Here is a 27,609-nt window from a genome sequence, read left to right as displayed (position 1 = left end):
CATCTACCCGTGTGCTATAATTGAAATGGCGCGTTTCGCTGCAGGCAGGTTGTGAGGGCGCTTTTTGCAATAGCGGCATGCATGTCGATAGACGTCATTTGGTTTTAATGGCCTACAGGAAATTTGGCGTTACAATACGAGACATTAGCAAGGGAGAAAGGGAAGCGAAAGGCAGCCGCATGAGAACTGTTTCTAGAGATCTGCATACCCAGCATCAGCGTTTCTCCTACAGATACTTTATCAACAAGTTACACTGCGCTTCCATAATCGCGCCGTGCGAGTACAAGAGATGAGAGAAACGTGCCCTGCGTTACTTATTTGGGAACTGGAAATGTATGCCTAGTTGGAAATGCCCGGGGAAATATTACATCAGACGAAATGACAATGATTAAAATCTGCTTTTTTTCTTCGGCAAGTCTATCGAGCGACGTGACAGGGGCCTGATACTGAACAACATTAAACCGTTATCCCCCAGCAAAGCAGAACTTAAAAACCGTTAGAAGGATTTATTTATGTATAATGTTTTTTGGGGGGGTTGGAAAGGAGGAAAGAAAGCAAAAAAAAACCACACTAAATGACTCGGGCTAATCTTCATCACCGTCTTGGGGAGAAAAGGAGAACAAATATCACATTTTCATCTTGAAATTAGCTAGGGCGCGAAAAGGGTTGAGCTAATTGTAGCCTAATCCTTTTGCCCCAGAGGCGCTTGGAAAGCCTAGAGCAAGAAGTCTTTTTTAGCTCTCCTCTGTTATTTAGAGACGGATTATTGGCTTTCTTCTTCACAAGAAACAGCTCCGGCAGTTTCATTTGAGCAAAAAGGACAAGAAGCTAGAAAAAACAAATCGCAGCAGGAGCCAGCCATCTGATATTAAAAAAGTGTATAGAAACAGCAGTGGAAAAAAGGGAAGGGGAGATTTCTTCTATGTACAAGGTAAGGACGCCGCTCGCTGCCTGTGTTGCTTTTTTGGAAAGTGCCTGGTCTGAACTAGGCTAGTCGACACTATACGTGTGTGTGTGTGTGTGTAAAACAATGCATTCGCTGCTAGTTTTGCTGGGGTTTCCAAAAAATAAAATGTGCCCACCCTGTGCTGCCTGTGCGGGGAGAGAAAGTCGGAGGACGGGACGGGGCTGCCTCAGATTTGGGAAAGTTGTAGGAAATAAGACCGCGGCGCACTTCCCGGGGGGGGGGACGGGACGGATCAGATCTGCCTCGGATCTGCTGACAGGTTTCGGTGGCCGCACACCGGAGTCCCGGCTGAAAAGGGGGCTTGTGCTGTGGGTGCCGCGGTGGGGGAAGCGCGCCGAGGACGGGGGCTCGTCCGCCGGGGAGGCTGCGTCGTGTGCCCGCGCTGTGCCGGGGAGCCTGCCCATGTCGAGAGTCCGTCAAACCAAGCGCATAGGTGTTGTTTTGAAGGCTGTATCATACCCAGCGCATCATTTCGATATGTTGGTATGCTGTAAAAGACGCCATATTGTGCAATTGGCAGGATTCCCCCTTGGGCAGCGCTGTGTGTTCAGGAGGGGTATAGTGCCGGCGAGTGCTTTCATCTGTGCGCGATAAATACGAACTTTCTCAGCTAATGCATGCATTTCAGTGGAGTCCAAACACAGCCGACTGAATAGACAGCAAACTTCCACAAACGCTGACGTGGTGTCGTTATGCTGTTGTGATTGGAAACGGTAGTGCCATGTTGGATCCCGGTAAGGGAACATGCAGCGCTTTGTTGCCAAGTTAAGATCGGAAACGCTGGTTTGGCAATGAAAGTTGCGAGCGCGGTACTGAGTGCGTGACACTGCCGCACGGCGACTCCGGCGCCCGGGGCCGGTCGAGCAGCACAGGGGTGACATTATGGTCGTGTGTGCTGTGCAATAACCCGGGATACTTCAACAATGTAGTCAGTGAGAAACCGATAATACAGGCGGTCAGGTAGCAGATGTCGGGGCTGATCTCATTAAAGACCAGTCAATGGTCCTTCTCCATTCTGGTCTGGGGACTCTTGAGATCACTTAAGTGGGGGGTGTCAGATACATACATACATAAAGACGGATTTTCCAAAAGTACCAGCAGGACTGAGACCAGTCTGATCTGATACACGTTATATGGGATTTATATTTGAAATATAAAACTGTTTAATATAGTTATTTAGCCTCATTCTTTAAAAAAAATCATATTTTCTTCTCTCCATTTCGACCCCTCTGGCTGTCTGCCTTCATTTTCACGTAACCCTTCACCTCCTCGGCCCCTCCCTCCTCCTCTCTCTCTCTCTCTCTCTCTCTCTCTCTCTCTCTGTATGTACTTTTGTATCTGCTATATTCCCCCAACATTAATATCAGTATTGGTTACCATGGCCCGTGGCTATATGAAGAGGTGGGATAGCTTCATACGCCCAAAAGTTCTTAAGTCTTTTGAAGTCTTTCTTTCACTGGGATCTGCAATGTATCATCCAGAGTGTGTATTAAATGAGCATTATTCCTGTAGGCTTGGTGCACAGCGAGGCAGGCAACACCCTGGAAAATTCTGCAGTCTTTCAGCATGCTGTGCCCCGGGCACCTCGCCGTGGGCAAAGGGACTGAATGGCGCTCGAACAACTGCCTTCTGTTGACCTTTTATGGTGAAAATAACAGCTAGGCAAACGAGCGACTTCATGGAGGAGCGATCCGGTGAAATCACTCCCAGGCTGCAGCGACAGAGCTGGTTTAATCACCCTGACAAAACTGCACAACTGCGAGCACAATGGGACACGAAATGATTGTGTGCGCAAATGAGCCCCGCACCCTGCGTCGTTCATTTGCGCGCAACGTGGGTAATAGTTGTGCCAAGGCCCCCGACCCGGGCAATTAGCTGATCAGCACATTCAGAACTACCAACCCCGCCAAATAACCCGTTTGTTCACTTGTCACAATTAAGTGTGTTGTAAAGTTCAGTGGAAGTCTACCTTAAATATCCCAGACGGCTTCATTGGAAGTAAGGCGTACCGGTATAAATAAAATGCCTCAGACGTTGTTATTCATAATAATAATAATAATAATAATAAGAAGAAGAAGAATTAGAAGACAAGTTGCCAGTATTATTACATTACAATCACAAGACAAATGCATATAGAAATGTGCATTAATGTATTAATTGTTAATTGATTTATTCAAGTTCCATTCTTATGTTAAAACTAAGGTAATTGCGACCTGGTGTGTTTACCTTCATTAGCTCTGTGTATAGGTGATAGCCTATTGATCCACACACGTGTTGGTGTTAATAAGTGCATTACTCCCTACTGTAAAGTGTCAGGCCCCACACATACAGCGGGGGTGAGACTGTGACAGTTTCAGCTCTGGCACTAAATCCGAATGAGTGATTATAATCAAACGGGTAAGATCTCCTATTCCCTGCAGAAGCAGCATTGGGGGGGTTGCGGGCGACATTTTATTCAGCTGTTGTAACATTGCAAAGACCTGTCGATTGTAACACGAGAGGCACAGGTATACATCCATAGATACTCTCAGGGTGCGCATTTAGGAGGTGCAGAATAATGCATCAGACTGGAATGGGGTGTCTGAATTCCCATTAAAGCCTGTTTTAACCACGACACTTCACTGATTCGTGATATACTGAGTGGGAAGCTGATCTTCGTGTGCGTGTAAACTCTGTGTCTGAAGGCTGGTACACTGACACAGTGGTGGGCTCATTAGAGCGGTCTCAACACTTTTGGTCGTGCAGGCTGTGTGAGTGTCTGGATCTGTAGTCTTATGGCTCATAAACACAGACTGGACCACGTGGGGATCCTGTTCTTGTGTAACATTTCTGATTGTTTGTTAAGCTGTGAAAAAAAATGAAGAAAAACAATCTATTTCTATAGCAGAGAATAGCAGAGTAAAGAATTCTAGAATAAAGAATTTCCATAGTAGAATGTGACAGGAACTTACTGTGCAATTGATGTCATTATTGTTGCTGCTGCTGTTTTTGTTCACAATAATACTATTCAAATTGATCATACTATAACACAGTATTTTGTCAGTCAGTGTGAGTAACTTTCGGTCATTCCCATTTTAAAACCGCTCATGTTCAATAAGATTTGTTTAGGAAATGTGTCGATTTATTTTGGATGTCAGATACCCATTATCGAATACGCCTTTAGAGATAAGGAAGTCGCTAATTTAGAGGTGTCTAGTTACCGAGACAAACTTGTAAAGAAAAACCCCGAATCCCAATTCACAAATTGGTTATTCGTTTGTCAGGGGATATTTCACGTCTAACACATTTGCCCACGACCTTTAATTAGACTTTTGCAGTTTGTTTTATCCCCCTAGAGGCTGACACCTAGCATTTTTTTCCCTTTCTTGATCGCTAATAAGCATCCTTCCATTCCCCCCTCCGGTAGTATGAAGAAAAGGATGCAAATACACTTAATTAGAGCTGTGGCAATAATTTGTAAGCTAAATATGCGATCAGGCAGATGTAGCAGTGATCTGATAAGAGCTCAGATCGCACTTGCTCTCAATGTATGAGCTCCTCACAGTCTGGAAACTTGGCTCTTTCTCGCAGGGTTTATCCTGATGTTTTTTAAATTTGCTTACACGCAGGAAGGAAGAAGCATGTCACGGCTGTCTATGACCCGGTCCCCAGTTTCGCCGCTGGCCGCTCAAGGCATCCCTCTCCCGGCTCAGCTGACCAAAGCCAACGCGCCGGTTCACATTGACGTGGGAGGACACATGTACACCAGCAGCCTGGCAACCCTCACCAAATACCCGGACTCCAGGTAAGACCCATTCCTCTCTCTTCTTGTGCTTTTGCGGTCTCTGCTGCCGGGAAACTGCGGGGCTCAACCCCGCATATGTCCTCCACCGCAGCTCATGGAGCAGCCGACTGTCCTCTATGACTTTAACTCGCAAACTTCATTCATTCATTCACCGCAACACCAGTGGCTTTTGCTGGTGTGGCTGTTGTTTGATTTCTAGTGTGCTGATAAAGTACCTCGATCAGCACATTCATTACCAGGCTGCATTCAAACTGATTTTTCTTTTCTTGGACGTGTCAACATGCATTTGCTTTTGAGACTATAGTCACTGAGGAAGAAAAATATGCGACTTGTCACCCTCATCCAGATTCAACTGGTCGTTTCACTTCTCAGGGATCCGGGCACCTTAAGCAAGCAAGTCAGAGTTTATTTTATAATGCAGGCGATTTCCAACTCTAATGTTACCATGCGCATGTATAGATATTATTTGAACAATTGGAAAAAATGAGAGTAGTAGTAGTAGTAGTACAACTGTTACATAATATTTTCATTGACATTGATTCGAAATGAGAGTTGTATCACTATGTAAGGTTTGATAAATATTATGCATCTCTCCTAAGGTGGATTGAGTCTGTGGTTGTGCCATGTAGCTTAAATGAAACGATTCATGATACAAAACAAATGTACACGACGCAGTTATGTAGTTATTTAGCATCTCCTTTTCACTAAAGCCAGGATTGTGACAAAAAACGTGGCAGTTAATTTATTTGTGTATGAAAGCTTTTTGATAAGCAGTGTAAAATCAGAGAGTAATGTCATCTTTTGAAAGAAAAAAAAGCAGCAGCAACCACCCTAATTCCTGTTAACCCTGAACAGTTAGGGTCAGGGGATATAAACAACCATCCGTAATGTTGTAATGCAAGAAAGACCACACAAGACAACCCAGTACATACAGTTCCTACAGTCTGTTGTCTTTCTTCAAATATGAATCTAGATTTATTACATGATCCAATGGTAATGTATTTCTTGAGCAGGTCCAGAAAACTATTTCATGGTGTACACATTATCAATTAAAATTAAAACAACTTTGAATACATGGGATTTGAGTTGTAGTTTGTTATGTGTGGTGACTGTGGCGCTAAAGGAGGGTATCAAAAATAAGTAAACCGAATACCCATGCCCTGTGTGTGAATTATGAAGTAGATGGTGGTAAAGTCTGGTGAAATCGTGGATAAGAATGAGAAGGTATGGCAGTCCGTGATAAAACCTGTGGAAACCAGGGCAAAGTAAAGTACCTGCATGGCGTATGCATAGGTCAAATCACAAAACTGCAAAATCACTGGGCAAGCGCCCTGTGGTGAATTAGCTAAGTGTGTCTACAGGTTGTGTGTCTGGATTAACATCAATGTTAGAGACATGTATGGAGTCAAGTTCCACAGGGCCACAGGACACCTTTTACAGCTATTACTGCTGCTCTTATTATTATTATTATTATTATTATTATTATTATTATTATTATTATGGGATTGTATCTTGGATAGATCTCTTTTATAGCAGTTGATATGAATGAGTTGAAGAAAAATAGCTGTGTACCATGAGAAACAAAATACTCCAGATCAGACAGGCTAATACAGGGGTCAGGCCAAGTCAATGAATCAAAATAACCTCTGCCTTCCATTGCTGTGTTCTGTTGTGTAACTTCAGGTGTAAGGTCACTCTATTCCTGTCAAAGCTGTTCCTGTTCTTTATGCTGTCAGTACCGAATATATATATATATTCAATTTCTCAGTCATAAAACATGTAGAAATTCTTACGCTGTTAACAGTTGGGTTTATCAGACATCTGTCAGCAAATTGATTTATGGTCACTGAAATTCGCTGTAGTTTGTGACTGCTATATAAAATATAGTAGCTGTATTTTTATGTGACAGAAGAATATCAAGCCAATTGTGGAACTTGAGATTTTGCATATTGTAGCAATTCAATTTTTAAACTGTGTCACAAGTGAAGAAACACATACCAAGTTACTCGTTAGGTTTCCCCTCATAATCTTTATATTAGCCATGGTTTTGGCCATTATAGACGAAGGGGGAAAAAACGTTAATATGATTTAATAAGTAGAATCAAATTTAAAATATCACCTAAAGTCCTCCATAATAAATCATTGAGAAATAGTTGATAAGACATCTTGGTTTTCATCCCAGCCCCATAGTCTTGTCAAAACAGTTTAAACACTGGTCTGGGTATGTAGAAATTTAATTCACCGATATATATTTTTTAATGGATTGCCCTTTTAATTATGTAGAATGAGAAAAGAAACTTAGTCTAGTTGCTAATGTGTGGACATTCATCTTCTTTCAAACTACCACATTAGCAGCGAGATTCATAAAACATTTATGAGCCAGGGTTTATGTGGGGTCTTGAAACGGCATTGCCCAACGAATTTATTCAGTTAAGCTCTGCTATCATGCCTGAGAATCTGAACTTACACAGAGTATGATTTGAATTCGCTTTGAACACCAACCACGAACAATGACAGAGTATTTGCAACCAGAGTCAAATAAATTATTTCTCGAATGAAATCCTGCAGATATGGTATCGTATTTTGACAACTGTCTCCCTTAAATGAGACTGTTAATCTAAAAAAGATGACTTTTCTTCATGTTTCGGCAAATAGTTTGGTCGTAAATATACTCCAATTTCCCAGTTCCAGAGTTTCAGATTTTCTGAAAACTAAACCGTTTTTTTTTCTTTCCAGTGAAACATTTTTCTTCCGTTTCTTTTCCACTGCAAGCGTATAATGAGGGTAATAATTTATAGCAAATCAATTTGTACGTGTCAGACTGACACATGGCTTAGCAGAAATCAAAATACTGCTCCCCCACCTTTAGTCTCTGACCTCAGGTTTAAACTGTTAGTTAGTAATACAAAAAAAAGGCAAAACCCATTCTGACCTGTATTGGTCCATGAAATCCCTACCTACTGTCAGCCAAATCTGCCTCCACTGAATCCCTGCTGGGATTGCACATCAAACCTGTCTCTGTCCTTCAGCCTCCCATTTCACAAGCTCCCACTCGTCTCTTTAAAATAAGTGGCCAGGCTTGTCTGCTTCCTTTACATGTTTGACATGACAGATACAAAGCACAGTAAAGGTCCGTGTCTGTGAGATGTTTAGCAGTTAATATTCTAGGTTTTTTTTTTGTCATTTAGAAAAAATCAAGAAAGGAGAGGGAGAGAGAGAGAGGGAGAGGGAGAGAGAGAAAGGAAAAAGAAAACAGAGGCAGCATTTTAATTGCTTTAAAAAGTCGAGATGAAAAACAGAGAAATGCCTAGAGCGAGAATGGTGAAATTCTAGCTGGAAGAATTGCAAGACCATATGAGAAAGGATCACCCCGGGGCAAACGGAGAGATGAGTATTGGTTTTTTATAAAACATTTTGCATCGATTTGCGGAAAGAAAGATGGGGGTGGGGGGGCGCGGGAGGGGGACAGGCAGGGTTTTTTCTCAGTGGTGGAGCGGCACCCGCTTTGCATGGCACACAGTGGCAAACTTAAGACTTTCAGATTTGACACCACTATCAAACATGTCTGTTCATAGGCGGCTGCAGTGCCTGACTGAAAAGTTCAGGACCTCTAACATTGTGCATCCATGCAACAGCGTTCGGGAAGAGAGGTGAAAGATGTGTCCATTCCTGCGAAGGACATTACACTCCGCAGGTGCTGAAAGTACAGTACAGGGCCTCTCTTCTTTTTCAGTATCTTCGCTAGGTATACACACTGCATTCGAACCTTTGAATCGAACACATTTCCCAGGCAGTGTGAATGTGCCAGATTTGACACTGTACTGCTATTTAAAGATCTGGTTGCATCAACAGATGATGATATCAGTGACCTCTTCCCATAGCAACAGCTGTTGTTAAAGAAGCTTATTTGGGAAGCTGAAAGGAAATAAACAGAGAGAAACATGAGGCAGCCAGAGACAACACTGTGCAGACTTGAAAATAAATCAAGCGCTAACATTGTTACTCCTCTTACCACCCATTTCATTTGGAGTTATTCTGGGGAGTACAGTTCACTGCTACACAATGCTAGAGGAGGTCTGGTTTAAACATAAAGAAAGGAAAGAAATCCTAAAAGTTGCGCTTTTCATTGTGTGTCAAACTATTCAGCAAGGCATTACAAGTCATTACACGTTTATTGTGTGGAATTGTAACATACTGAGACCTATTCATTTCTCTGTAAAGATGCCCTTTATATTAACAGCCAATGAGAGTACCCAGCCATGGCCTATGTAGACATTTGTACACTCACGTCCAGACAATTTTGCAGACCTGGAAGGAGGTACAAATATTGCTACATTTCATATGCACGGGGTTTCATATGTTGTCCCCCCCAACCTAACCCCCCAGGAGAAAAAAAAAAAAAACTGGATTCCGTGTTTCAAATTTGTGACTAATTACTTTTCTGCGATTCCAGTGTGACGACTTACTTTCACAGGAACCTCAGGTGCTCCCAGTCCCAGCTGAGGGAAATATTTTATGAGGTGCCTGCAGACTGTCTCATTCCTATAGTAACCGTGGTTTCGTGTACTTATTCAATTCAAAATTAAACCAAAAACTGCTTTTCACTGTATCTGTATGAGAGTGCTGTGTTGATATAGTGGAATAGTCTGAGGGGTGTTTCCAGGGATTATTTGGGAAACCTTTTGGATCTATATATACAGCTCTGGAAAAAATTAAGAGACCACTGCAAAATTATCAGTTTCTCTGGTTTTACTATTAATAGGTATGTGTTTGGGTAAAATGAACATTTACTGACAACATTTCTCCCAAATTCCAAATAAAAATATTAATGAGATAGAATGTCTGCCATACAAGTAGAGATGCTGATTTAAGAAAAATTTGCAGCGGTCTCTTAATTTTTTCCAGAGCTGTATATATATATATATATATATATATATATATATATATATATATATATATATATATATATATAAAAACAGAGACGTCCTTGACTATCACCTTCATTATCTTTACACACACACTTTCAGGTTGAACCGATCCCTCGGAGAAACTATCCTTTTTTATGCCTTGAACACTTCAGATTGTCCTCTTCCCCTGCCACCCTATGGCAAACTGTACGTAATTTAAAAAGAAAGAGAGAGACAGCAAATAGAGAAAACATGAGAATTCTGCTGAAAGACCAAAAGAAAGTATTCAGTCATAACTAAGAGCAAAATATGCAATTTCCAGAATCTTTTTTGATTAGCCCTGACGGCCAACAGTAGGCGTATTTTTTTCTTGAATGGGTCAGCTAAGGACATTTACTCAAAAAGTACCTTGTTGCACTGCGAACGACAGTGAACGTACCCTTCGTCTTTTGAGCGTCCAGATGGGAAAGGCAATGGCTCATTAAAAGCAGGACAGAGTTTCCTTTTCAGCCTCTCCCACAGAAAGGAGAAGTGGTGTGTGTGTTCAGAAAGCTCGATATCAATAGCAGTTCCAGTGTGTGGTGTGTGCATCACAGTGTCTTATGACTGCAGTGTGAGGGGCAAGTGTTGCCAGGCACTTCCAAGATCAATGCTTTTGTGGTAGTTGTCTTTTCTACAGTGATGCACTACTCCTGTGCCTTCATTACCGGTTTCAGTGCATAATCACATCAGAACGTATTGGGCTAAAATACTTCTATTTCTGTTATTCTTCTCTTTGTGGTGCCCACTCGTTTAATTGCATTGGTCTCTACATTTTGAAGTCCCCTCACTCTAAAGTGTATTCGGGCCTCTGACAGAAATACTAAGTGTTTATTCCTTGCGAGTTACACTGATCTGTAATAACTGAGCTGGACGTCCCACAGCTCCTGCTCACAAGTATGGCACTTTGTTTTGTTTAATATCAAGGTCATTTAGTGGAATAAAACTGTAGAAAAGACAGGATTTCAAAAACTGACCTGTACTGGGTATAATGTACATTCTTTAATTAATCAGTGGATATTTTCTACACACGCAGACATTAATTCAAAATAATATTTCATGTATTCATATACGATAGCCTCCTGTCCGTCATGACAACTATTTATCTGCAATGGCTCTAACTGGTATGCAAGTGTGGTTTACTGTACTATCCTATCCCTGCAATGCCATAATCATCTTGTTTTCCTCAGTACTGTACTAATAACCTAGTTTATAATGTGATGGGACTTTTGTAGGCCATCAGTTACATTAGAAGTCTTGCAAGTTAGTTTTTCAGTTGTGGCTTTAAGCTCTCATGCCTAGGAAACATGCTATGTTTGTGTACTCCTAATAAAAGTTTTTTTTTTTTTTCTCTCTCTCCCAATTTCCTTTTCAGAATAAGCCGGCTGTTTAATGGCACAGAGCCCATTGTGCTAGACAGCTTGAAACAGCACTACTTCATAGACCGGGACGGAGAGATATTCCGGTATATTCTCAGCTTCCTACGGACGTCCAAGCTTCTCCTCCCGGATGACTTTAAGGTGAGGTGCCAAGTTATTTTACCTCTAGCACACAGAGAAACTAAGCTCCTGTGACTGTTTTTAAGACAGAGCAATTATACCGGACCCTCTGTGTTGGAAGCAAACTGCGAGTGTAATAAAGAGAAAAGGAAAGTAACGCTCACGTGCTTCTCAGAGATTCTGAAAACCTTGAATGAGTTACAAAGTGCCCTGCCATTGTCATTTCCCCCAGTAACGCTTGCAGTTATATTGTCATCACTGTGTGCAGTCAGTGCCCTTTTTTGGCACTTCAGTCTTTGCTAAAAAAAAAAAAAAAAAAAAAAAAAAAAAAACCAAAACTACCAAAACCCCCTTTAAGATACACACAAGGTTGTTAGAAATGACTTTGAGCTAGAATATCTTGGCAACGGGTGCCTAAAACGTGATGAAATTTACCCAGAAGCATCTATACACCATGGGAAACAATTATACACACACACACAGACACAAAATTAACAGCCAGCTGTCATAATAGTACTATATGTCCTCTACTGGCATCAATCATATCCTGTAGATGATAATTAAACATTTCTGACTGCCGCAAAAGTCCAGTCTGATTCCAGCAGCCTCTTGACCTTGGTGTATTCACGGCTGCTACTTACATTTAATCACATTTCACGCCACCATTCTGGAGATATGGCACAAGTGGAGCAAAGTTAATTACTACCACCTTGTGTGTGTAAACACAGTGCATCAGCTGCTGGGGTAAAGTGTGTGGCTTTAATGTTTATTATGTATATATATTAAAGAAAAAATGGGACAAAAGGACTTTCTGTATTAATGGAACAAAAATACAAAAACACTCTGGTCATGAATTCTTTACCCTTACTGTGTGTTTAATTTCCCCCGTATGACTGTTCTGTAGCTGCGAGACGAAAGGCTGTTTTTTTTCCCGCTGAGTTACCTTTATCCCGATGTGTATATATGTGAACAGGCCCTGCAGTTCACTCACACATGACTGCCCCAGACCTATTTGTGGCCGTCTCATGGCTTTGCCAAGGGTAATTCTTCATTGCGAGAGTTTAGGATCCGTCTTGCTTTCCAGCTCTGTCGCCAGTGAATCTCAGCAGGCTCATGTGATTCAAACTAGCCACTAGCCCAGCGGAGGCCTGGCCTTTACAGACATGCTCTGTACACCTCAGAACACCTTGCTAGGAGGAGCTTATGGAAATAAAGCAGGATTTGTGGGTTATCTGGTTTGTTTATGTCTGAAGATGGTTTGACATCCACCTATTAATAAGTCTGCTTACAGACAGAATAGTATTTGGTTAAAGTGTTTGTAACGCTTCATGGAGGACAGTTTTATCAACTTAACCTATTGACATGTATGAGGTATGAAGTGTGTGAGAGAGGAGAGTTTAGTTCTTGTGGGTACATTTACTGTTCAATGGGTTAAAAGTATATTTCAAGTATCCAACCAGCTCAGCTCAAAGCAATGTGCTGTCCCTGCCCTCTGAAGATTAACCATTGATCACTTGTACAGTGAGTTTGGGTGTTGTATTGTTTGGCAAAAGACAGTCAGTTCAGGTACATCTGAAATTTCTGTGCAATCAGTTTGTCTTTGTTAACCTACCTAGGATATTTGTTTTATTTTGTTTCTTTAAACATTGAATATTAGCTTCATTTATTATCATAGCTATATGTAGCCTTAGTTGGAGAGTCTTATTAATGATTTGCTTTAATGGGTAAAAAAAAAAAATAAGATGGTTGTTCTTACCAGTACCAAGACAGCCCAGTTCTTGCAGATGAGTTTAAGAAACTGCAAAGCAAGAAGGGAGGAAATACTGTAAACGAAAGTGTGTAGACTACACGTGATTCTTCATTTTATTTTATTTTTTTCGGCTCTGAGGTGGCATGGTTACCTCCTTTGTCTCTCTCTCTCTCTCTCTTACACCCCTCAGTTATACCCAGTTTGCTCCTGGCAATGCCAAATGCAGGCCCGTAATGAATTTGCCTCAGAAATGGGGGCAGGCAGCGCAGTTATTGGAATTAAGAAAGAGCCGTTAACATTGATTGGATGAGGCCGGGGTGGCCAGGGGAAGTTACAACAGGGAATGTTCAGACTAAGCAGACTATTGTCTGTATGCATTCATAGGTCATATATGGGTAGAATATATTCCTCTATAATTCTTTTTTTTTTCCCCACCCCTCCCCCTCCACAAATTAAACCTCTCTGGCTGCACACACCTGGTTCCTGCTTTGTAGTGCGCATGGGCAGCACCTGAGCATACAGGCAGAGATCCTCACAGGAGCAGCGCACAAACAAACAAGAACAAGAATCAACAACAGCATTGACCAAAGTAGCGTAGCTGCCGTCTATTAAACTAGCTATTGTCTGACTGAAACACCTCATGGAAAGGGGGAAGGGAAGAACAGGGGGAGGAAATCTAAAATGACCCCTGTTTCATGGTTTTTAATTAAGATGAAAGCTCCACATAGAGCTTGATTTCCTCTTGGTAAGGCAAGTATTCCAATTGACTGAGAAAAAACAAATCGGGTAAAAACACATAGAAGCATTAAACATTTAAAAACAACATTTAATATATATATATATACACACACCAAACATGGTGAAACAACATTTTTAGTTCATTAAATGTATAACATGGCAATGTACTGATTTGCTTACCTTTCAATTTGTGTGCACTTGAAAAAATGCAAATACTGTCAGACAGAATTGAGCATCTCCTTATCTGTGGAAAATCATGCCTCCCGTCGCTATGGGGCTTGTTTCTGTAGCGCTGGCAGCTATGGCGCTATGTGTTTTGCTAAATCAATGTGAAAGTCAGGATAGAATTTTAAAATCTCCCCCAACAAGCAGTGAAAATTGATTCATTTATGTCAGCTGTATGGGTACCATTTTCATTAAAACCTTTTTTAAGCATTGGCCCCTTATTTAGCTCAGATCTTCAAACGTCACTGTTAGTTTTCTTTTAATCTTCAGTTTCCCACATTAGCCCCCTACCACGTCCTCAACTGTGATAAACTGCTATACATAAGCCAGGCTGAATGAAAAGAAAATAAACAGGTGAGAAATGCGACTGACTACTTGATGTGACAAAGTGGGAAGTCAAACCTTTCTTTCACAGAAAAGGAGCAAAATGGATCCAATTAGCTTTCCTAGAACAATCGAACAGAGCTGTAAACAGACCCTGAGATATGCGTGTGTTACAAGCCGGTGTCAAATCCATTTTAGCAGCATGAATTTAAAGGTGTATTCCTCTGTCTTACTTCAACGGACCTCACAAAAGAAGTATGAACAAAGTCCCTTACCCGAACATCTCCATTTCTCCCTGCTAGAGCCGATATTTGCAAATGCCAAGCATCTGTCACCTAACCCACAGAAGGGTGAATCTCAGACCTTGAGCTTTATTTCTGCAGCTACGGCAGGTTTGCCTCCGCCAAAGTTTAATCTCAGGTCTAGAAGAATATGTCTGCCACGAGGCAAATGGATGGGAATCATTATTCTGGATAGCGTCTGACAAATAGAAAATGACTGATTGATTTTTGTGTGTGTATGTGTGGGGAGGGGGTTAGGAGTATACATGTGCGTCCATTTCTGAGGGTGCTGTATGAGGTAGGACAACACAAAAACAACGCAGGTGCATATGTGAAAGAATTAGCCTGCCAGTGGGCGATCGGTTGGGATCATTATTTCGTAGCACAACAGGCCTGTCTGGCCATAGGTTTGGCGAATTCCATCTCAAAGCTAAAGTCAGCAGGGTTGCCAGTAAAACTGAGCTGTTGGGTCTTTTTTCATCCGCACTTCACCGGTTAGGATTACACTGTTGTTTTCTGCACTGCTCAGGATGACTAAACTGCCTTGCAGACAGACCCCTGTTAAAAACATATCTATCCCTTGCCTTAGACCTGTGAATGATGAGGAGCTACACTTTGATACAGAAAGGACCCTGAAGGGAAACATCTCTGTATGCATTTTGTCAGCAGCAGTAAGGGGGGTGGGTGGGGGAGAAGAAGAAGAAGAAGAAGAAGGAGGCAAAAGAGAGAGAGAGAGACCCTTCATATGCAGTAATTTTAAATATTACAACATCTGCTTAAGATGTACTGTGTCACCCCTGTCTAATGCTGCAGCTGGAGTAGGGAGTCATTGAGAGAGAGATGGGGGGTTATAGATATGAAAGAGGCCATTACCACACAACTGCGAAAGCCTGAATTAATAAGCCTTGTCGCCACACTAGCAGCGAGTCTTGTCTCAATGGCTTTTGCATATCTCGGCTTGGTTAGCATTAGTTCTTCGAAGGGAACTTAAGCCTTTTCTTCCCTCCTTTCTTTTTTCAATTACACTCCGTCAGAGCCGCTCCAGATCTCCCCAGTACCCCCCACAGTTTGTCGGTGGAGCCGAGGCAGCCGAGATATTACTCTCCTGTAACCCTTTTGAGCACCTTTGAAGCCTGTTCTGTGTTCCCCGGCTCCTGTTTTCAATTTCTCAAAAGGAGCCGAACCTCACATTTTCCACCAGCGGCGAGCTCTTGAGGCTTTTGTCATCCACCCTGTTCTTTGCATCCCTGGCATTGCTTTCATGCTTCACATTGTCCAGAGGAGCACTGGTTCCAATCCACCGATAGGCAGCCGCCGATGTGTCTGCATTGTGTGGCGTTCATGGTGCACGGTACAGTGGAGATCTTCCACCATGTCTAGCATATGCGTTTATGGTCTTCGCTATCGTTAGGCTGTCGATGGTAACATTCTGCAGCGGTGCCATCTGCTCGTGTGTGGGAAATAAAAGACATGCAGAACGGGGGATGGCGTATCACCTCGGGCAAACAAAGCTGGGGGAGAATCAAGGCAATCTGGTCTCTTAAGTGTCTGTTTAGAGAGATGCTCCAATTTAGTACAACTACTTTCTACAGACACTCCTGACTGGTGCTGTGGAATGAATAAGGCCACTAGGACAGCCAATAGCATCCCTAGACCAATGTATGTGTTTTCTTTGGGGGTGGGGGGGGTTGTAACTCATCTATTCTTCCTGTGCAGAAAATCTAAACATATAATATAACTCACTCTTCAATGATATAAATCTGTGTGTATATCTGCTTATGTTTCTGGTTTATTTAAGTAAACAAAAAGCCTCTTTAATCTTTGGTAATAGAAAAAATATATTCTGTACCACAGAGCAAGAAGCTCGTGGTCAGATTGCACTCCAATGTGTGCGCATCCACTTATTTGTATATTACAACATGACTCCACTTCAAACATTTTGGATGCCTGGTGTACCAACAATTATGGGAACCATTAGAAGGCAAGAAGGCCTAGAGAAAACCAATGCAACTCCACGCAGTTTAAAACATGACAGCAAAATTTACACTATTTGTAGGGATAAAGGCAACTGCCAGATGAATAAATATTAATATAAATAATAATCTCCTGTATTAGGTTACATATGGTGACTTCAACAAGTAATTTGTCTGCCAGCTGTGTAATTATTATTATTATTATTATTATTATTATTATTTCTTGGCAGACGCCCTTATCCAGGGCGACTTACAATATAAGTGCAAAACAAAGTGCCTGGCTAGACCTCAATAGTTCTGTCAAACAAGACTGGCTACATGAAACAAAATGGCAAACTCCCATGACACAAACAGGAAGTTCATCTTTAGACAGGAAGACAAGTCGAGAAGAGCCCAGTCAGCAGACGCACAATCCCCCCAGATCCCCGCTGGTACTGACCTGACTTTGCTGTCTCCCTTTTTCACGCTGGCAGGATTTCAGCCTGCTGTACGAGGAGGCCCGGTACTACCAGCTGACGCCCATGATCAAGGAGCTGGAGCGCTGGAAGCAGGAGAAGGAGCAGAGGAAGCTTTGCCAGCCGTGTGACTGCCTGGTGGTCCGGGTGACTCCCGACCTGGGCGAGAGGATCGCCCTGAGCGGGGAGAAGGTCCTGATCGAGGAGATCTTCCCCGAGACCGGAGACGTCATGTGCAACTCAGTCAACGCCGGCTGGAACCAGGACCCCACGCACGTCATCCGATTCCCCCTCAACGGCTACTGCAGACTGAACTCTGTGCAGGTAAACGGGTCACTTGTCTTTGAGGAGAGCTGGTTCATTGTGAGGCTTTTGCTCTCTGGGAGATGAGAAGACAGTCTACAATAGAGGGTTATGCCCTACAAAGAAGTGTGACAGACTGCCGAGTATATTTACACTAGTGATCGCCAACAAGGAAGGTCATTTTAATTGGATAAGTCTGAAGAAAGAGAGAAATCATGACAAATCACAATCTCTGTTGCAACTTGGTAGGAGAACGTTCATATTTGTCAAATCACTGAGTCACAAGAGATTTCCATCAGTTACATTTTGTTAAGCATTTCAAGTGATTGAAAGGGTTTGGATTTGGATACAGATTTGGATACAGCCCCACACTTCCCCCCACTCCTAGCCAAGACAGGTGAGAGAACCGCTAGGAGGGTTTGGGAAGGTGGCCCTGCTGTTTTCCCAGGCTGGCAGAGAGGTGTATTCACACAACAGAGAGGTGCAGGTGGCGCCAACCTCACCTGCACAGACGTGTGTGTGCCCGGATGTGTCAGGTCTGCAGGCATTGAGAAGCCGCCGCTCACACCACCAACCAGCCATTAAAATAGACCCACTTTCAGAGGCAGAGGCAGGTTGCAGGAATGGGAACTATATAAAAAAATAAAAATAAAAAACTTGGTCGTGTTGTGTGGAAAATGAAAAGGAGAAACAGAGAGAGAGAGAAAAAAAAAATTACATGCATAATTTATACTTTACTCCTTTTTAAGACATAGCTCCACTTTTAAAAAGACTCCAATATAAGACAGCCCGGAGCAGTTTAAATACATGTATTGCATTTTTTAATACCGTACTTAGAATTTCTCAAACATCCTAAACTGGTTTATACTTCTCTTTATGGATTTTTAAATGGCTTGCAATATAATTAATTGGCCGCATCAACTAACACAACATTTTGCAGGGGGGTGTTTTGCCTACATTTCCACCTGGTTAACCTGGCCCATATTTCACTGAACTCCAGGCTTTGCAGCAAAATTGGCACCCTGAACATTTTTCAAGATTTCCCTGAACTCATACAGAACACCCTTGACACTCAAAGACAGGTTACTTTAATCAGAACATCTTTCACAGACAGAAGGCATCACTCCCAGCCTAGGTCTTCCAACTGCTAACATATCACATTGACCCGTGCTTTTGGTTGATGCTTTGCCCATTATTTAGAAGAATAGGGATTTTTTGGAAGCATTTTCTTGTTCCTTTTCTTTCGCATGCCCCCCCCTATCAAAAAACAAAACAAAAGAAGACAAAAATGCAAAACAGGCTCATTGAGTTCAAGGCGAGACGGAAGAAAAGCAAAAGTGATGTGTGTTCTGTGAAAGGACAGCTATTGTTAAAACACTTTACTCCACCCAGAGCTCGTCTTTACCTATTGTGGCAGGAAACTAAAAATGCAGGAAAAAAGGACTAATGAGAATAAGCTTAACAAAGGGATCAGGTGTTGGTGATTTGGTTGCACTTTTGGAGGGATGCCCAGCACAAAGCTCAGCCCCACCCGACAGAGCTTCAGTTTCCGAGACAGAGCGGTGATGGGTCTGTCTGAGCGAGAGGAAAAGAATAGAAAGTTACAAGGATGCACGCTGAGAGGACGTGAAGAGATGAGTTTTGAAAATAATGTAATCAATCTTCAGCAAGGAAAGTAAATGCATCTTATTTTACTGGACAGGCCAATTAATTAAGCTAATGTCACTAAATGTCCAATTAAATTATATGTAAATACATATAATCCCATGAATTTAGTTGATCCATCATCTGTTTCATTTATCTGTCAAAGAAAAAGCTGTGGTGCTCCTAACACTAAGGTCTCCTTAACACAGTGTTCAAGAAACAATATTACAAAAGCCCCAAAAAAATCTGTACCACTTGTTATTTCATGACAAGGATATCCAAAAATGTTTTAGGAGGGAAAATTTGTCTGCAAAATCACACAGGTGCGCGCAAAAAAAACAAAAAACAAATCCCAAAGCCTGAACAGCCTGACCACAGTATCAATAGATCATTTTGATAGAGCGTTCAGATCACAAAACGCGTTACTTTTTCTTCGTCATAATGACAGAGGCACAGCTCCGAGATGTACAGAGTTCATGCTGTGTTTTTCAAGGAAACAAGGTATTTCGGCCTGAGTATAATATGTCAAGGAAACTAAACAATCAATTCTCTGTCAGTGCCTAACGTATGCCATGCTAGGATTTAGCCACACTCCTGGTTTGAAAGAAGCGAAGCAGCAAGTGCAAAGAGATAGATTGGTTTCGATAACCTGACGACAAATTCCTATTTTTTGTGACATCCTGATAAAAACCCCCAATAAATAACAGTAATAAATAAATAAAGATTATATTTGTAAATTGTAATTCAATGGTCATTCCTTTTATTTCCTAGCAGTGGATATATATGAGGTCCAACTAACTGTCATTTTCTATTAACAAATATATATTTTCTATCATAATTATACTAGCCTTTCCACTATGATTGATTATTATTAATTCATATTATTATTTATTTATTTGACTAGGCAAGTTACAGGTCTATAAAATTACATTTTAATTAAAATATATAAACTATAGTTACAATATACCAAATTACATGTTTTTGTAAGGAGGTAGAGAGTAGTACTGGAGTACTTAAGCACTTGGACATTTTCATAATAATCTGAGCCACACTCTTACCTGTCAGACAGGATTTTCACATTCACACTAAGGAATGTGTCACAGCTGTGATCCACTTTTGCCTAATCGCACAAAAACTTTTTAGGTACAGATTTCAATAAATGATTATGTTTTTCTCCCTCTTTTAAGTGTTACTGACAACTTGGTGTATTACACTCAAAGCTGCAAAACGCACTCACTCAACTCACTCACAAAAAATAATATAAAAAGCAGGAGAGATTACAATGGGAGCCTTCAGATGTACTTTGCGATTTATACTTGAACAAAGTTGGCCTCCCACAGCAATCCCCTGAACACTCGCGCTGACATCTGTCATACAGTCCTGGGTTGCCATTCTCTTCCTGTGCAGAGACATGCACTACGAAATTACCTATCTAGAGATCTATGCAAATTACACTGGTGGCTATCAATATTGCATCACTTTTGTATTTTCAGCCATAAGGTTGATCTGCTATCATTTAAAATCTTTTATTTAATTTTAATGTTCTCTTGTTTTGACACAAGAAAAGTAGTACTGGAATAATCCTACTCTCCAGAGCATTATAATCTGTGATTTGTGAATGTGCTTCTGAAATAAATTAACAATTTAAGGCTCTGGGGAAGTGTCTGTTACTGTGACAGAGCAACCTTTGGCCTGGTTTGGAGTTGGAGTTAGACTAAAGCACAATAGAAGAGAGGGGGAAAAACTTACTAAAAGTTGGCAACCAAAATAGGTAGCCAGTGCAGATTAACTTCAATTGGCGCATACATGTGAAATTTGTGAACACGGATGTAATCTGTTTGAGTAAATAGTGTCTGTTTTAGCAATTGTTTTATCATTTGATTCCTTCACTCATCCTCGGGTTCCAAAACTGACAGGTCCTGCAATCTCAGATGCGTTTTGATCCAATAGTATCAGCACAATGAAATGACTAACAGTAGTGTCGTTTTTTTTTTATGTAACGCAAACAGAAATGCTGCAAAAATACAAATAAATCTATTCATTCGATTTCAATCGCAGCTCAGCCAAGCAAGCGTGTCAAGGTCTGCCGAGAAACCACTGATCGTGACCGTCGGTCTAACATACGGAGCTGGAATATTCAATGTGCATTTTTGTGACCTCTGTTGCGGTCTGAACAAAGACAAATGGCAAAATGGCATGGCGTTCACTCATTTCTGGGAAGTGTCAGGATTCACCTTAACCATGCCTGAGTCCAATTTCAGGCATTTTCACACAAGCCTTTGGAGGCAGAGTCGCACTTCGAGAAATACTCATCACCAAGTCTGTTAAAAAACGACTCCAAAACCCCAATGTTGATGCAATAATCAACGAGACGAGTGTAATGCAATTTACATAATGGTGCTTCTTCTCCATCTTCTGCCTGAATTCGTGAGTGTTTGATGTGACTGTGGGTGTCTTAATTAGCCAATGCCTTTAGTTTAGTACCAGCCTGCTGTTGACTTCCCTTTTTTTTTTTTTTTTTGCCAAATTAACGACTCAGTCATCATCACGGTGCTTTTGTCACCGGGCATGGGGGTTTGTCGTTCTTCAGACTGCCACCACGGCTTTCATCTGTGTCACTACACGGGGAAGGTAAACCAAGAGCGAGCAAAATAGTGTTCACATCGGAGGTCAGTCATAAAGTATGTGGGATCAGCACTGATAAAAAGGAAACTTGAACCCTGTTTTAAGGCATGTGTTCTTTGAATTCTTTAACAAGCCCCTTGCCTCCCCCTCGCATTAAGCCACACAACAAGATGTGGTGCTAAATAACGAGGGTTAATTGTGCCTCCGCTAGCCCTGCGAAGAAATGCCAGCCTTAATGATAAGTAAAGCCACTGTGAATGTTTTTTTCTCTCTCTCGCGGCTTCCCGAGCCCCCTTGCATTTGGCAACAGTTTTGCGTGAACTTCTTGAGCTTTTCTTTTTTTGTTTTTCCTGCACCCTCTCTCTCTCCCTCTGTCAGTGTAGCTCTGAGCAAGACCTTTCATTTCTATGTGCTGCATACTTTAAAGAGCTGGAGAATAAGCAAAGACCACACAGTCTGATCCTCTGGAATTTAAAGGAACGTGCTGCCCAGTCCCCCCCAATGAAACAAATAAATAAATACAACTATCTACGAAAGCAGATAACAAGTATTCCTTTTGTTTAGTTTCTAAAATGGACTAATAACAGACGGTGTCACTGCTTCTCAAGTACGAGGGACAATGGCTATGGAGGCAGTTATCCAGCAGTCCTGGAGAATGCTTTTTTCCTCTAGGCCTGCAAAGTCAGGCCTGGATACCCCCTGCCATTTAATCCTGTTTCCAACCCCTGCGACGGAAAACAGCCAGAGGTCGACTCCACGCCCCGTCTCGTGTTTGTATTTATGCTTTAGATCAAACTAAGCGATCCCAGAAAGGGATGTCACTTGATTGTTTTTCCCAGACACACACACACACAGCAGGTCCAACACAATCTTAGCATCATGTGACAATTCCAAATAAGTTGGCAACCAAGATTTCTAAAAAGGAGTTACTAAAGAAAATGGGAGTTTGTTCTCAAGCCAATGTTTTGTTCATAGGGAGCCGAGTTTTATATATTTCATGAAGCAATTTGTTCGGTAGTTTTCAATACGAGATCTTTCAGTGCTACCTATTGTTATTTTCTATGGTTTGATCGACCTCTTGGGGGTGATAAACAGGGTTTAGTTCAAGAAGGAGCCAAGACTGGAGTGAGTGCTCAAAATGAAACCCACCATTACCCTTTAGATTACAACAGGAAGATCAGTGGTCAATCCCAACCTGTTTCTGTTGCTTCTGTATTCATGATTCACAAGCAGTTGTTTTACAGAGACTGAATTACAGTGGCACACTACAACATGGCCAAATCCCCCCTTAATTGACCCTAAAACAATGGTTCTTAAAGTGGTGACTGCTGACAAGCGAGTCCCTGGAAGCTATAGAAAGCCAAATATGTGTCGGCTCTCAAACTTCCTCAAGGACCCCTTCTCTGCAACTTGGCCCCTCTGCTCAGGGCTCGCTGTTTCCAGTGTGTACTCACTGCTGAGTTGCCTTAACCGTGTGTACTCTCTCCCACAGGTGCTGGAACGCCTCTTTCAGAAAGGCTTCAGTGTGGCGGCGTCCTGCGGGGGTGGCGTGGACTCATCACAGTTCAGCGAGTACGTCCTGTGTCGTGAGGACAGGAGGTGTCAGCCCACCATGACACCCATCAGAATAAAGCAGGAGCCCCTGGACTAGATCGGCTGGGGCACTGGAGCTGGCTGCCTGCTCCACACCGAGACTCTTACAAGAAACAAGCAAACAAACAAACAAACAACCCACAAGGAGAATCGCACCAAACGGCAACAAAAGTATTAAGACTTGTTGTTTTTATTTTTTTCTGTTGCCAGTGCTTTGAAAAAGTACTTTCGCTGACTTGCGCTCAGCACCAACGCAACACATTAAGGGAATGTAATATCAAAATAATAAATAGATAAATAATAATGAATAAATAAAAGGAAGCTGGGAACAAAAGGGCAGGATTCCGTCCACAAGACCCAAAAATAAGTTTTTAACAAGGGACTGTGAAGAAAGAAAGAAATTTGACACTACTCCTGAAGCATTTCAACTTTGTCCTTCATATATACATATACAGCTCTGGAAAAAATTAAGAGACCACTGCAAAATTATCAGTTTCTCTGGTTTTACTATTTACAGGTATGTGTTTGGGTAAAATGAACATTTTTGTTTTATTCTATAAACTACTGACAACATTTCTCCCAAATTCCAAATAAAAATATGAATGGAATGGAATGGCTGCCATACATGTAGAGATGCTGATTTAAGAAGCAATTGCAGTGGTCTTTAATTTTTTTTCCAGAGCTATATATATATATATATATATATATATAGACACACTACACTTGCAACTCAAGTCCACCCAAAAGAACAGTTCTGATTGGACAGGAGAATGGGAGCTCAACCCCCAGTCTATGTCTCGGTGTTCGCTTTTTCATTTTTTTTGTCCTGCAATTGTGAGGAGACAGATTTCAGCTCAGAAGATGGCTTCAGAAAGCAGAGCATGCCATTACTGCAGAAAAGTTTCTTCATGTGTGTATTCTGACCTTTTCTCGCCTGGTGGTTAATACCTTACGATTGTAAACAACGATGGTTGGGATGGGGGGGGGGGGATTAATACAGCTAACCCAGCCAAGAGGTGATGGAGAATTAATAACAATACACAACCCCAGCCCACTCCAGTTTAATACTGTGAAATGTAAATTAACAGGGCTTTAAATCAAATTATCCACCACGTTTTTTTTCTCCCTGTTTTGTTTTGTTTGTTTTTGTTCCCAAAGCCAAATTCATTGTTATTTCATGTGTTTATATAGCCATATGTTTGAATCTTTTGCTCTTTTATTACTATGATGATTTATTGGCTTATTATTATTTTCCATATGAAGGATTCCTGAAAGTTGTTTTCAAAAGTCATTTGGTTTGAGAGTAGGAGCAAGGGCTGCCTGCCACTGACAGTAGAAACATTGTTGTGTCTTTAGGCTACGTGGCTAAAGCAGTCTAGCTGGTAATGCATTCAGAATCGTAGAAGGCCTCATTGTTATAATAGTGCTTCAGGGGAACCTAGGTATTTGTAAGAGCTTTTCCTGTGATATTTTTAAATCATATACCCCCAAAATATGTACTGGACATAACATTAGGCTAGTTATATACCCTTCAAGATTCTTGTTTAGTTTCTAATTATCTTTCAACCATGTCCCTAATACTAATTTGACATGCACAGTATAAAACAAATGTCACAAATTGTGATTGAACTTAAACTGAATATTTCAAATGAAATCACCACACCCACAACTTGTTGACAAAATAATACAATTAAACACAATCATAATAGAAGAACAGTCTGTACTAAATTATGACGAAACCAATCTTTAATATTAGACAAAATCTGCGAACAAGCAAGCAATCTTTGATTTACCAAAAATATACCGTAAACTAAAACAAGACTGTATGTTACTCTGTTGGGAGATGTGCTGATTTTCCTAACAGATTTTCCTTTCTTTTTAATTAATGCCTTTTGCACTTAATCTTTAGTTGTGAAAAAAAAATCGTTATCAATCATTCAATATAATATTTCACCATCATTTGAATGTCCTTAGTATGCCGCAAAGCCACAATCAGAAACAACAGGTTGCGTCTCTGGAGCAGTTTCACAACGTGCAGAGAAGTCTTAGGTTTCAGTTTGTGATCTGCCTGGCAATGTAGGTCAGACACCCCAGCTGGGTTGTATGTGTGAGTCATAACAGCACTTACCTTGCACTGGGGACATCTTTACAAATACACTTTCTCTAATTCTCAGGCTTAGCACCTTGACACAAACACCTCCTCAGCAGAAAATGCGACAGATGACTAAAGCCTGCATGCAAAAAAAAAAAAAAAAAAAAACAGTACAATTTAATGTTTTGTATATCAATGGATATGTGTTTCATTAGGTTTTATTGTATTTTTTTACAGATTTTGCACAGTGCACTTTCAGGTCCAAAAGTACCTCTCAAACAGAATTGAAATTCAGTTAAAGATTCAGTGACTTTGAGACAACGAGTAAGGAGCCCCTGCTAAATATTTTACAAACCTTGATTGAAGCAAAAACATATATATGGGTTGGTTTGTTTGAAGGGAGTCTCGAGCTATTAAGTGCTTTTTTGATGACATGTATATCATAGTTATTAGAAACAGGATATTTCTAAATTGGAATGTGCTTCTCAAGAGATTTCAACTAGAGGCCACAGCTCTCAGTATAATGCTCCCAAAATGTCAGGCATTTCTTAAAATATATATATATTTTTTAGTTGTTTTAATTTAATTTAATTTAGTCACAGACGATGAATTCTTGATTGAGATAAGCTAATCCTTTTTGGATAATGTTTTGCCTGACTATTTTAAAAACATAAAAACATAGTGTTTTTCAACTTTAGGAATCACTTCCCACAGTCGAACACACCACACACACAAACAAAAAGTTGGAGATGAAGAAAGTGCATTCTGAAATTGATTCAAAACTTTCAGAAATCCGTAAATACATAAAAACCACAAGGGACAACAACTAAATGTAGAACACTAAACCATTCTGAAATGAACAGGAATGTTCAAGAGGAACCCTGAAACAACCTTAGTTTCGGAGTTAAGAGACCATCAATGATGCTGTATAGCGTCTATGCTTTGGATTCTGAATCCATTTTAACCCACTGCACCTTTCCAATTACCATAGGTCAACAAGAGTGATTAAACAATAGCCTGAATATGCTGCCATTGATTTAGAGTCCCACAAGGCAGGAGGAACTAAAACTCTTCATTGTATGATCTTTCCGTAGTTCCAGAACCAATTTACATTTGAATCAAACATCCCTTTGAAGCAAACTCTGAAACTCCGGTGAAGTGTATGTAAAACTCTTGAAGGAAAATGAAGTTGGCAAAACAAACAAACCACAAATGTGTCCACTAACAAAATCATTCCTCACTTGCCTTCTTCAAGGGCTGTTATACTGCAAATTAATAGGAGGGTTAGTGTAGCTCAGTGCAGTGCTCAGCTCACTGGGGAGGCCTGGTCCAGCTCTCTGTTCTTCTGTCTCGGACACTGCAGGGCTGTGGTTTGGCACCCAGTCGCCACAAAGGGAATCGCCAAACACTGCTTTCATCAGCAGAGGGCTGGGGAGCTTCAAACCGTGGCCACTCTGCTTATCCTAGAGGTTCCTTGTCAGTGAGGACTCAGACTGGACTTTTGATTGCACTGCTGTTGTGGCAGTTATGGTATTCTTAATTATTATTATTATTATTATTATTATTATTATTGTTTTTTTTTAAATAATAATACAACTTAAAAAGAGACCAGGCTAAAAGCGTTTTTTTCCTTTGCACTTTCTCTTAGGAGAACTAATGAAATGTTCATGTCAGACAAAAGACGAAAATGAAGCCAATGATATTTATTACAATCTTGTCAATTTGCCCTCACCTTTAAGCAAAACCCATTCTTCACTGTGCAATACCAGACTGGTTACCTTGGCTAGGTTGAAAGGGAAGCTGAAAGGGTTTTTATTTCCGGTACATTTCCGATTTTGTTGTCAAGTGTGGTGGTCGCTGTATTTCTTATTCCTTCTGAAAGGCAAGATTGTTTTATTTGAGATTTTCCCATTTTTCCCATCTGCAGTTTCACAAAGTCCACAAAGCACCGACATTCATTTAGACCCCACACACACAAAAGTTTTCTTTCTGAACTCAAGACAAACTTGATTTTGAAATTCTGGTGTGTAAATTATCTGTAGAGTTGTATATTATGCATTTTTGTAAAAAAAGAAAAAAAAAAGAAAAAAAAGTTATCATGAAAAGTGTCATGTATGTGTATATTCCAACATTTCTTGCACCAGTTTTTTGCTAATTTGGGTGCATCAAGAGATTTAATTATCAGTTCCCAGGATGCATACCCTGTATTTTATTTAGTCTAAAGACTAGTGATTTGTATAGTTCATTGTATATTCAAATGTAGGACTGTAGGTTTGGGTGTGCGTTTCGTTTGAATAAATGAAAAATAATAATAATTGAAGACAAAAAAAAAAAAAAGAGAACCTCAAAGTCCTATTAAAACTTCCTGAAAAAAATAATATACAATTGTTGTCAGGAATTAAAAAATTGC

General features: G+C 40.9%; 1 protein-coding gene across 1 annotated transcript; it reads left to right on the top strand.

Moving 5' to 3' along the window:
* Positions 1 to 27,548, top strand: kctd15b (potassium channel tetramerization domain containing 15b). Its single transcript, XM_066714016.1, has 5 exons — positions 1 to 931; positions 4,576 to 4,751; positions 11,073 to 11,217; positions 16,961 to 17,266; positions 23,007 to 27,548. The coding sequence occupies exons 1-5, from the start codon at positions 923 to 925 to the stop codon at positions 23,163 to 23,165; spliced, it is 795 nt and encodes a 264-aa protein (XP_066570113.1). The 5' UTR covers positions 1 to 922; the 3' UTR covers positions 23,166 to 27,548.
* The last annotated feature ends 61 nt before the right edge of the window (positions 27,549 to 27,609 follow it).

This window comes from Amia ocellicauda, chromosome 9 (assembly GCF_036373705.1).
Source record: "Amia ocellicauda isolate fAmiCal2 chromosome 9, fAmiCal2.hap1, whole genome shotgun sequence".
Lineage (NCBI taxonomy): Eukaryota > Metazoa > Chordata > Actinopteri > Amiiformes > Amiidae > Amia > Amia ocellicauda.
Note: the sequence above shows the minus strand (reverse complement) of the source record. Positions and strands in the feature narration are given on the sequence as shown.

Bases quoted from the DNA above. Each gene is read 5' to 3' on its own strand.
- kctd15b (XM_066714016.1), top strand. The intron at 4,752-11,072 runs GTAAGACCCATT...TTTCCTTTTCAG, and splicing joins ACCAAATACCCGGACTCCAG to AATAAGCCGGCTGTTTAATG. The intron at 11,218-16,960 runs GTGAGGTGCCAA...TCACGCTGGCAG, and splicing joins TCCTCCCGGATGACTTTAAG to GATTTCAGCCTGCTGTACGA.